This window comes from Lycium barbarum, chromosome 10 (assembly GCF_019175385.1).
Source record: "Lycium barbarum isolate Lr01 chromosome 10, ASM1917538v2, whole genome shotgun sequence".
Taxonomy (NCBI): Eukaryota; Viridiplantae; Streptophyta; class Magnoliopsida; order Solanales; family Solanaceae; genus Lycium; species Lycium barbarum.
Genome location: NC_083346.1, coordinates 1,782,109 through 1,794,516, shown reverse-complemented (window position 1 = coordinate 1,794,516; position 12,408 = coordinate 1,782,109). Strand labels below are relative to the sequence as shown.

At 33.4% G+C, this 12,408-nt stretch overlaps 1 protein-coding gene across 1 annotated transcript; it reads right to left on the bottom strand.

Moving 5' to 3' along the window:
• Window positions 1-5,622: 5,622 nt before the first annotated feature.
• Window positions 5,623-12,202, bottom strand: LOC132613987 (UTP--glucose-1-phosphate uridylyltransferase). The gene is made up of 21 exons (XM_060328314.1): window positions 12,026-12,202; window positions 11,678-11,725; window positions 10,539-10,630; window positions 10,316-10,406; window positions 9,427-9,487; window positions 9,278-9,355; window positions 9,129-9,179; window positions 8,944-9,017; window positions 8,295-8,367; window positions 8,120-8,177; window positions 7,921-7,967; window positions 7,762-7,827; window positions 7,432-7,464; window positions 6,979-7,031; window positions 6,814-6,889; window positions 6,673-6,729; window positions 6,488-6,571; window positions 6,288-6,389; window positions 6,098-6,202; window positions 5,903-5,974; window positions 5,623-5,819 (listed from the first exon to the last, which is right to left on the bottom strand). Exons 1-21 carry the CDS (start codon window positions 12,106-12,108, stop codon window positions 5,793-5,795), a joined length of 1,431 nt encoding a protein of 476 aa, XP_060184297.1. The 5' UTR covers window positions 12,109-12,202; the 3' UTR covers window positions 5,623-5,792.
• Window positions 12,203-12,408: the final 206 nt, after the last annotated feature.

The following is a 12,408-nucleotide window of genomic DNA, read 5'->3' as shown; positions in this document are numbered from 1 at the left end:
CGGCAATTGCACATCCCTAAAATAACCATTACTTATAATTAATGAATTAAATAAATAGAAGGTAAAAATGATGTTTCTTATTTCCAAGAAAATTCATTAGTACTTCTAATCTATATATAATATAAAGTTAGGAATAGACAATCCTATGTGGCACCTCTATATGGCCAAGGATTCTATTTATCTTTTTTCTCATTTTTTTAATTTTTTATATCATTTTAAATTATTCTATTTTAATTTACAAAGTCATCTACATAACTCGATCACACCCCCTCATCTTCATAACTTCTACCTTTAATTAGTATTAGTAATTAATTTCATAATTCACAATTTAATGTACAAGTTATGACACCTAATTAAAATCACACCAACATGGTATTCATTCCAATAAATGGAGAGTATTGTCGAATGGGCAAGGAGATCAAAAGCACAAAATTGTATAACTGAGGAGGAGATCAAAAGCACAAAATGAAGAAAATGTTGATGGAGAAGGAATTGTTCCCATCTCAGGTACAATATTTATTTTAGCATGTGAGTGAGTGTCTTGAAACTTTTATTATATGAATATTTTTTTAGAATTTTTTTTTTCACCCTTAGATTATTATGTTATAGAACTTCTATTGTTGATCTTCTTTTTCAGTTTATTCGTGACACAAAATTGTTGAGAAAGGTCATCATACCTTTTAGTTTAGTCTATATTTATACACCTTAATATATAAAAATTAAAATATATAGACTTTGTTGCTTGGATGATTTTGATTGGCAAGCTAAATAATTCTAGCAAAATCTACTACCACCTATATCCATATATATTATAAAGCTAGGCAAAGGAGAGTGACCGGACTCTTTCCTTTTGCCAAAAAGCACAATTATTTTTTTCTCTTTTTTTTTTTTTTTTTTTTGAAAAAAAAATTCCCCATATTTTCTATTTATCGTTATTGGCATGAATGTCCTAATTATTTTTATAAAAACAATTGATGTTCTTGGGAAGATGATATGGCACCATTTATTGATCAGGATTTTGATTTTTTCATTCTCTTAGATTTTACAGATTTTGATTTTTCCATTTTCTTAGATTTTACACTTTTACCTTCAAAATTCTCAATTTAGGTGTTGTACAAAAAAAAAATGATCACGGTTGTCTCTTGCGCCAAGCCTCCGCTACTTCATCGAAAAAGACATTTGATACAAGGTATGTTGCTATTTTTGTTCTCCTTCGTGTTCTTTGTAATACTCTTTAGTTTATTTAGAAATTGCTAGAGTATTACTGATTTATGAACTTTCTTTTCTCAATATTTGCGAAAAATAGCTATGGTAATAAATCTTTTCCCCTCTCTGGCCAAGAACAATTAATTTTCTTTCCTTCATTTTTTGGCATTTTTCTATTTCCCCCCGTTCATATATGTGCCATGTTAAAATAACTCAAAAGCCACTTTTTAACTCTCTTAATTATGATTAATTGCGCTATGTTTAAAAACTGTTAAATGAGAAAAACGTTTAGGAAAATGAATGATCAGAAGGTCCTCTTTCCCAATTTAAGGTGTTTACACACAATAACTTTCAAAATCGAAGTGAAAAAGATAAATTAAACGTTACATGTTTTCTAACTCTTTGTCTTCTTGTAATTCGTTCATATTTAATTCCATATGAGAAGAGGTGAACACAAAATTGCATAACAACAACTACAAAATATTTGAAACTGGATTCTACATGGCAATTGACAAACATGAAGAAAGTACATCGACTTCCTCATCTTTTAAATGTGTTCCATGCATTATTCATCTTCGCAAATCTAGAAGTTCAACTAAAAAGAACGTCATTTTTATACAATAGCTATATATTGTGTCATATAGAATTTTGTGTGGTAGCATAAAATTATTTAGGTGCTCCAATGTTCTAATTTTAATTACATATACTTAAGAGTCAATACCAAGCTTAACATCATTTGTTTGTGTGTAATTATAGAGAATACTACTTGGATTTCAGAATTATAGGAGGGTTACCGCTTTCAACTATTTTATCTGCTCTTTTATGAAGTTGTATTTTCCTTCTTGACTTGGCACAACCAATCCAAAAAGATCATTAATTATCTGTATGCCTTTCTTTTTTATCGTTTTCAATAGCATTGCATCTTATAATACATAATTTGTTAATAAGGAAAAGAAGTTTCGGTCTAAGCAAAACAAATTATCTCATTTATCTTGACGTAATTTATAAAAGATCATTTTTAAATTTATTAAGATACCGCGCGAAGCGCGGTCAAATACACTAGTTAATGAATAAATAAGCCGCAGGAGAGAATAGCAAAGGAATTCCCTTTCCAAGAATAACCATTGAGTACTCCTATTTAATGAACAAATTCACAGCAAATTGTAAGAAGTCAAATGAGGAGTAAACTCTTTCCTTCAAGGTTTTATTGTTACAAAGTTACTACTCCATTTTTTTATTTTTTATTTTTGTGTGTGTGTGTGTCATATTAGGTCCTAAAGAAGACCAAGAAATAGAAGTAGAATTGAAAACATTATCAGTTGGTTTGGTCCAAGTCATTTTGAGATCTGAATTGTGATATTCTTTTTGGCAGACATAACTTCTATAGATACCCACAACAAGAAATGCGCGGCCAATCCCACAAGTTCCTTTTTCAGATAACCTCAGTTGATTTTTTGGCAAAATTTCAGCTTGATTTTGAATGTGTGCATATGTGAAGGTAGGTCCTTAACTTCATGTTTTCTCCTAGACAGCCTAATGCAATTATAACATCTTTACCGTTTGTAATCAACTTTGGTCTATTGCTACCTTTCGACTTTAACTTTTCTCAACTTTCGAGATTTCAGCCGACTCGAATTTAAAGAAAGGTTTAAACAATAAATCTATATGTACATATATAAAGCTGGGAATAAAAAGAAGATGTGACACTTTCCTATGACCAGCAATCTTCTTCTTTATAAACCTGAATTGCATATTTGGTTATCGCCTTTTATTATATATGTTAATTGGCAAAGTTGTTGCGTGAGAGAAGATAATCTTAGCCACTGTCATTTGTTATACACTGATGCATTTGGTGCTTTTGTACTATATATATATATATATATATATATATATATATATATATATATATATATATCAGGGCCTAAGAATGCAAATCACGTGTCTCAATATAAATTGGTTGAGGAATTTGACACTAAATTCATTGTTAGGTAGAAGTACAGCTTTTTGTGGGAAATGAATACAATGTTTGTAAACCAAGTTAATTGAGAATGATTAGGATCGCAGAAGAAACAAATATGTTCCATTCGCCTTTTAACTTTTAGCCAATAACAGAGACACCAACACTTAATTAAGAAAAATTACCGATAACAGAAATTCATGGCTTAGAAGTTGAAAATCCCAATAAATGTTTTGTGGATAAGTAGTCCTAGGTCCTTACAAAATACTTCACATGAGAAATGTTGTTTTTGTAGTCCATGATAAATGGTAAATGGTTAAGTTCAAGTTGCTGGAATCCTATGACATCTTGAGTAAAAAATCTATATCATATAATTTACCTTTTTTTGTATTCATTAATTTTTCTATCCCATGAGAATATGGAGATGCTATGCTCGGTATTCACTGTTGTTTTTCAAACTATATTCTTTAGGCACTTTCCGAGGGTCTTTCGGAAACAGCCATCCTACTTTGGTAGGAGTCAGGTCTGCGTACACTCTACCCTCCCCAGACCCCACGATGTGGGATTTCACTGGGTTGTTGTTGTTGTATTCTTTAGGCACTTTCCTATTGGAGCTCTAGAGAAGGAATTTTTTATGATAAGAAAAGCAAGATTGTAAAAATCATAGATCCTCACAGAAGACATGTTAGAAAATACCCCGGAGTTTAAAAAAACATGTAACAAAATGCTTACTCACAAAGAACAATAATCGAGTTTTATTACCTATATAATAGCTGCTTGGTAGATTAATTTTCTTTTGGCATAGGCTTTTTGTCAAATATTTTATCTATTGGAGCTTCTAATTCCTTATGCCTAACCGATAGTTCTATGCAAATTTGTTAGTTTTAGAGTTCGTAAAGAATACTAATTTTGATACAATGAAGCGCACCATGAAACTCATTTGAGTTGATGGTGATATAATTTTATCAAGTTTATGACAACTATTTATTTGTTAGTTCAATGAGGTTGTGATTGACTTTCTTCACAGTCTAACAGATATTGTTTTTTTGAGTGACGAATTCGAAAATTGCACAGAGAAGAAAATCCAACTAATATCTCTGAAATAGAAAAAGAAGCAAACAATAAGAAGGATAAGATTAAAGTGCCTATTGCAGAAGAGGACAATATTGAATTTCCACATGAAGATTAATCATTTCACGGAGCAATGTGTTTATAACAATGTCTCATCCAATTTACAATGAACCTGAATGTGAATTTCTCACATAACATGTTACTTTCTTCTGAATAATCACTTTTTGATTTTAAATTTTAGGCTTAAATCAAAGTTGCCATTTGAAAAACTGCGGAACAAGAGACTCACTTAATAGAAACCAATAGAATTCAATGGTTTGTTTAGTTCAACCAGATACTATTTACTCTACTGTATAGCGTAAAGGGGCACGAATTTGCGCTACATGACAAGTGTATTTTATTTGTTCTCTTGACCTTAATTTGGAAGAATTCAGGAATGTACTTCATTTAGAGATAGTCAATTGGTTATGAGTGGAAAATGTTATAAGATTAGCTTATCATGCCACTATTCAGTGGCCAACGGGTACGTTTATTGTGGATATGCACTTAATTTGCCTTATGCGAAACCATAATAAAATGAATTTTCATATAAAGCTGTAATTATTTCTCGGTGAATCGTAGGAAATGGACTGTCATTCTTCTTAACACTCATAAACCACATAAACCAAGCTGCACCTACTCAATAGTTGAAACAAAATTACACTAAGAGAAACTGGAATTGGGACTCCTCTGTTATGTTCGAAACATTGTTCTAAATATCTTCTTCTTTTTTTTTTTCAACCATTAAGTTATTTGTATCATTCGGATATTATATACAGAAACTTAATGAGGTCGTTCGCGCGGGTAAATTACCTAGTTAATTAATTAATTCATGGCATCAATGCAATAATGTGTATTCAAAGTCCGTAGTAAGTTGTGCTTCATTAATTTAATAATGCCTATTCGAAGTGGATATAAACTAGTATACAGGATAAGCAAATATTGCACAACGCCTACAACTAAAAGGACGGGCGCGTACACTCTTCTTACACCGGAATTTTTTATCAAATCAATATAGACATACCATCAATCTACGACAATTAACTAATTCATATATTCACTTTAAGATCACTTAACCATGGTAAATTGTACTCAAACCCAGTGTTTACACCATATTCACTTTAAGATCACTTAACCATGGTAAATTGTACTCAAACTCAGTGTTTACACCAAACCAGTATATGCACACCATGTATTTGTATATAGACTTTATGTCACTTAACCATGATTAATTAATTCATACTTTCACTTTATTAAATCACTCAACCATATTAAGTTTGAATTCGTTTGGTGTAAATACATTGAATACCCATGAAAATAAAATGAGAAGTAGAAAAGCTACAGAAATATGAAGGAACAAACTTACTCTGAAATAGACGTTTTGTATTGTATCAACGGTTCCATTAACAAACAAGCAAAATTGTTCGTTTATTTAAAGGGACAATTTTACATTCACTACAAACATATGAAACATACTCGATTGCAGACTCACTACGTCTATTTAGCACCAACACCTCTTCTATATATCCTCGGGTCCATTGATATCCTGTAAATGAATGAAACATCAGGCAATCGAGTTAAATCTGGATCCGGTAGCTCCATTAGGTGTTCAAATAGAATGTATTTTACCTTGTTTGCAATCACTGCGCCATCTGGAATTTCTAACTTCACTCCGGATTTGGCAGCAACGGTCACTTTCCCCTGTATTGTCAGAACAAGAAGATTCAAGACACCGTTAGATTTTCACACCACAAATCAAAAATAGAATAATGCCATTGATAGGCCGTCAAAAGGAGCACTCAGAAACAAAGATTTGCTAATCACCTTCAGGGTAACGCCAGATCCGAACCATACATCACCAGTCACCTTCAAGCTATCTAGATCAATGATGCTGGGAATAGACTTGAAACGACCTAAGAAGCTGGCCACCTGAGAAAAAACAAGACAGTAACTGCATTCAGCCAAATGTCGCGTTAATCTACAGCACTAATCTACTTGAGGAGTTGATGCTAACCTTCTTGAATTCAGGTCCCAACTCGATAGATGGGTTAGATGGATTAGACCTGGCCGGGTTCCGGATGACATAGCCCTCATCAGTCAAGGTGTAAAGATCAGACTGCAAAGATATACAGGTGATGAGCACACTACATATCATTTAAGCTACTTGAAGATGGATAGTATCGTAAATCCACGCAATGCCAGATCATAATTAACCTGAACAAGGAGCAGATCTGAAGTTGCTTTCACTGGAAGGAAACGAGATCGAGGAACATTAGCACCAATTGCTCGGTCAAAGAACTGGTTGAATAAAATGGTAAAATTAGTAATGATAGACAGGAGCAAAGACATTAAGGATGATGTTGGGTATTTAAAGGTACAGAGTTAAGGTTTGGTATTACCTTAATCGCAGCACCGGCAGCAGTTTCAAGTTGAAGAACTTTGACCCCATCCACTTCCTAACAATGAAAATCGGCTAACATCAGACACCTATACAACGTGTTGGAACCTTGAACACATGCTAAACAAGCAGAAATTGATACCTTCGGGTTGGGAATAATCTCCATCTTGAGTGCATCTGCTTCTACAAGTCTTTTAATAGCACTCAGATTCACCCACCTGCATAACAGCAAGGGCTCAGTCAGCACATGCTTCATTGACAAGGAATAAAGCTTAGGTCATAAGAGATACGACTATCTTCGACTTACAAGTTGTTGGTGTTGAAAATTTTGAATTTTTCAATTGACTTGAATTCATTGACCTGTACCAAGCAAGTGAAAACTGAACATCAAATTAACTATCTCTTGGACGAAATGGGAAGAATCACATACATCTTCATGTTAAAGGATAAAATGCCAATTGGCGAAGAAAAGGTAGTGCAACCTCAAAATCATCTTGTTGAATAATATCAAATATTGATCCAGGAGAATAAATGAGCATTTACAACTTGATATATACATTTCAACAATATATTCTAGTCCAATTAGAACTGCTGACCAAAGTATAGTAGTATACTTGGAAAGCTCAGTCACCTTTCAGCTTCCATGCCTTTTAATAACATTTTATATATAAAGCAGCAAAGGGAGAAACTAAGGAAGAAATGGGAGATATATAAAGCAGCAAAGGGAGAAAATAAGGAAGAAATGGGAGATATAACTCACATGTTCATCAGGCACTTGTGCTATTTCCAGAAGCTGCAGCACCACACAAGAGAAGATTAATAAGCAACTTTTGCATAAGTAACTCATAGATATGATGTAAAAGGCATGCAAGCAGCGCCACAACTATTCTAAGTCTCTCAGAAGCGAGAAAATTGCAAAGAGTGCCAGCTTATGCAATTCAAAGTTCAAACTGAAGTAGACCATATCTAGGTAGTTGTATTTATTTGGAGGTTGTTTTCGACAAGTCTATATCCAACCAGATGATACATAGACAGGAATTGCTTCTGAGCTTCAGTTATAAGAATATAAAATGCAGATAAACAAAGTTACCTGTACTTTTCCTTCATAAGAGATTAAGGTGCCACCTTTGACATCAGCTAAAGTTTTGGGTGTAACCTGCAATACTCATTAAGCTGTAAAATTGCAGAAAGTAGATACTATTTTCAACTCGGAAGATGAAGTTTTAAAAGAACAGTATCAAGGCAGTACCTCCATGCAATACTCATTCTTGTTCTGGATCAAATGATTTAGGATTTCTGTAATGTCAATTAAGGAAAAGACAATGCACACTTTACATGGCAATTGATAATAGGTTAACTGTCAAAACCTTCTTCATGATTGAGATGGTATTAAATGCATATTAACGAACTGTAGTTTCATCAACAATGCAAAATTATAGCAAGGATACTCAAATCAACAATGGCGCCCAAGTTATCTGAGTTCGCAACAAAGACATATTCCTTGCCCTGCAGATGATTGAAAAATATAATAATTAATCGGCAACATTTCTTGCAAACGGCAAATGTAAAAATGGTTGCCAGAACGCCTGCCATAATAAGAAGGCAATGTCATGAGCAACAAACCTTTGCTAGTAGTGCATCAAGCTTTCCACTATTCATCAAAGAAGGGAAAACATCACCATGACCTGGAGGGTACCTGTACATGAGCAATGTCATGAGCCAAGTGAATGTACAAGTCATATCTACAAAACAAAGGACTAGAAATGATGGACAGGGAGTCATATTTCTTAAAGTGTACTCCGATTGGATACACTGTTTGAAAAAAGCAATCCAACAAAATAAACCCATGAATTAGCCAGCTTTACCAAACAATTTTGTCTCACAACAGTAATTACCTGCATTTCTGGTTATCGTTCTTGAAGCAGAAAAAATAGTAGCATACATAAATATAGAGACAAGAAAATGGGCGCAAAGCTAACCGAAGATAAATTTTCATTATCAGTTACAGGTTACTTAGATCAACAGAACGATGATACCCCAATTGCTAACAAAAGAAACAGCAAAATCATAATTTCAACTGTTACGATTTAGATCTAACTATATCTCAATAAAATGATTCATATCTAAAGCATTTCATATCTTACTTTGTTATTATACTCAACAGGGAGCCCAACAGGATACATGTTCCAGAACTTGAATTAAGATTCAATTTTTTTTTAAAATAAAATCAAAATAATCATCAGGAAAACCTCATCTTAAACTGTCAAATTACCATCCGTCTTTTCCAGAATTTCCTTTGCACGGAAGTGGGGCAAAGTCTTCAATAACCAGGCGGGGGTACTGGCTCTGTAAATATTTAACAGAATACGTTAAATCTCTCTTTACAAATCCAAAACTTCTCCTGTGGAGATACAAGCTGATAGATACCTGATATCACTAATGGTAAGTCACACTAACCTGATTGAATGTATGAATATCAATCTTTGAGTTTGCATATTTTTCTACAATCTACAAAGAGAATGCAATGGCAAGATGTCAGCACTTGCGCTCAGCCAAACAGGAAAACTTAACCGTGGAAGAGAAGACATCAAGTTATATTATTTCACCTTCAGTGTATCATCATGGGTGTTGAATGAATTCATCAAAAGCAGGGGAACACTGCATCCAAACTTGGCATTGAGGGCCTACAGAACAAGAGTTGTGAACAGGAAAAGCTGGAATACCAGATTACAATGTTCCATTAATATGCAAGTACCTCAATTTGCTTGACAATCAAGTCAAGGAATGTCAAACCATTACGAACTTCAATAACTGATCTGCAGAAAAAAATAAAAAAAAATAAAAATCAAGATTTATGCATCTATAAGATCAACAAAAACACAAGCTACAATATTTCTTTCAAAAGGAGAACATCATCTCCGTCTGCAGTTGCAAGTTTCTGAAAGCTAATATATCTGACAATAGGAGGAAGGCCAGGTCTTCCCAACTTTTTTTCTCTAGCTTCAAGCGTACAAATGCTTCAAGAAAAAAATATGCATGGTAAAAGGTGAAACACATTTGGTGAAGTCGCATTAGATGTATTCACAGGAGGACAGATCCTATCCTCCGATGGGTGAGCTGAATGATTGAATCTGACCTAATTACAAGTAGCCATAAACCATCTTAATTTTACTGCTATCTGAGTTCATAAAACTTAAAAGGCATCACAAGCAGCAAATTTGTATGGTAGGAGTATCTATTTTATAGTATTCCAACTCCGCCAAATTCTATTGGTACTTAGATTACGTAATGGTTGAATATGCCCCCCATCAACCCGAATACACAACTTAAACTACTCCCCATCTCATGACTTCGTGTATTAAGAAACACAATACACAACTCAATCAGCTCATACATGACTCAGAAATTCTCGGGGTCCCATCAGATGAGTCTACAAAACGGCATCAGATGAAAAACGACATAGAAGGTTGAGTACGGCACTCTGGATCCACCAACAGTATTTCACTTTCAAACAATTGGTGCTGTTAAAAGATGGGTTAACGAAAACAAAACAAGCTTAATGAAGTCACATTTGCAATATACTCTGTTTTCGATACTTTTAGACTTAAAATTGGCTAGAAAAAAAAAGAGCTGCAAATACATACTTGGGACCAGTGCATCCCATTGTTGTTCCCAAGCCTCCATTGAGCTTCAGGACAACAAGTTTGTCCAAAAGCTTCTTAGTCTCTGCGGGATCTGCATAGATCAAGATAATCAAGCATCTCGAGGTAAATGTTCAAACGGATCCAATTCCAAACAATCCATGCTGACATTTCTTGATAATGATATGACAGATTACAAAAACAATAAACTTTGTAATACAAATACCTTCAGAAAGAGGTGCTAACTTGTCATAAGGCACCACCACCTCATCAGTCGGCGTCTGGATCTTACTCCAGTCAATGTGTTGTGCTTCACCACTACGATCACCCAATGCCACAACAGATCAACAGTCAATAACCAAAACTAAAACATACAAAAATCAGAAACGCGAAGTGATTCGCGCTTTGCCGGCTACAAAACTAACTTGATCTGAGAATGATCGGAAATTTATCTAAAAAAAAAAAAAAAACACAAATCATCAACTGATCAACAAGAATCTCAAATCACATAATTATTCAGCATTAAGTCACAACAGATACGGTCAATATACCAAAACTAAAACATACAAAAAAGTGAGAAATGCAAAGTGATTCGCGCTTTGCGAGCTATAAATTAACTTGATCTGCAGAAGCTTGGAAATTGATGATCAACAACAATCTCAAATCACATAAATATTCAGCATTAAATCACATAAAAAATATGATAAATTATAACCAAAACATACAAAAAATCAGGAGTGCGAAGTGATAAGCGCTTTGCGAGCTACAAACTAACTTGATCTGCAAAAACTCGGAAATTTATGTAAATTTTCCAAATAAGCATACAGCATTTAAAGCACATCAAAAATCTGGTAATATTACAATTCTCACTACTATTCTTACTTAATAATAGTCAGAATACTAACTCCAACCGACAACCATACCTTAGATAGCGACCAACAAGGCACCGACAACCTTACCTTAGATAGCGACCGACAAGGTTACGCAATGCCACATCAGATAAACATTCAATAACCAAAACTAAAACATACAAAAAAAAAATCAAAAACATAAAGTGATTTGCGCTTTGCGAGCTACAAACTAACTTGATCTGGAAATTTATCTAAATTTTGCAATTACTTCAAAGGCACTACAAATCATCAACAATCTCAAATCACGTAAATATTAAACAACATTTAAATCACATTAAAAAAACTGACAAAATTACAATCCAAATCATTATTCTACAGATCATCAACTGAATTTAAGCAACAGTCTCAAATCACGTAATTATTCAGCATTTAAATCACATCAAAAATCTGATAAAATTAAAATTCTCACTTAGTAAAGCAATAATCAGAAAAATAATAATAACTGAAACTGTACCTTAGATAACGACCGACAAGGTTAATAAATCCAGATTTCTCATTTTCACTGCCAAAAAAAAAAAAAAAAATAATCAGCATGTGGATCCAAAAACAACATGATTCTATAACGCAGCAACAAAACTAACAAAAAAAAATGTAAAAACAGCACGAAAACTAAAAACATTAAAAAAAAAAAAAAAAAAAAAAAAAGTGAAGTGATTCGCGCTTTGCGAGCTACAGACTAACTTGATCTGCAAAAGCTCGGGAAAATTTATGTAAATTTTGCAAATACATAAAAAAAAAAAAAAAACACTACAAAATCAATCATCAAATAAAATTTATCAAATATTTATGGCAAAAAAATGACCTGATTTGGTTAAGGGAAGCGACAGCAGATTTGAGTTTGGTGAGTTTATCGGTATCTGAAGGAGATAAAGTAGCAGTAGCCATAGTAGCTAAGAAGTGATCTACAGAGAGAAAAACAGAACCGAAAGTTCTCGAAATTTGAAGAAATTTGTTGGACAGAGAGAAGTGATAGAGAGTGTGTGTGAAAGGAGTATTTATATGTACGTAAAGCCTTACTATTTATTTATTTTTTAAGGTAATAAAAGACTATTTGTATACTATGGGTATGGGGTGTTGGTAGAAGGTATAAGCTGGGATATTCAGTACTAATTTTTATATTATGTTTGGTAAAAAATATACCTTGTATCAAACATGATACAAAAATTAGTGCTGGGATATCCCAGC

What these genes read in the sequence shown, in the direction of transcription:
- LOC132613987 (XM_060328314.1), bottom strand. Translation starts at nt 12,108, where the DNA reads ATGGCTACTGCTACTTTATCTCCTTCAGATACCGATAAACTCACCAAA. An exon ending in TGATTGTCAAGCAAATTGAG is followed by an intron (nt 9,356 to 9,426) that starts GTACTTGCATAT and finishes CTTGTTCTGTAG; the next exon opens with GCCCTCAATGCCAAGTTTGG. An exon ending in CACAAGTGCCTGATGAACAT is followed by an intron (nt 7,032 to 7,431) that starts GTGAGTTATATC and finishes TGCTTGGTACAG; the next exon opens with GTCAATGAATTCAAGTCAAT.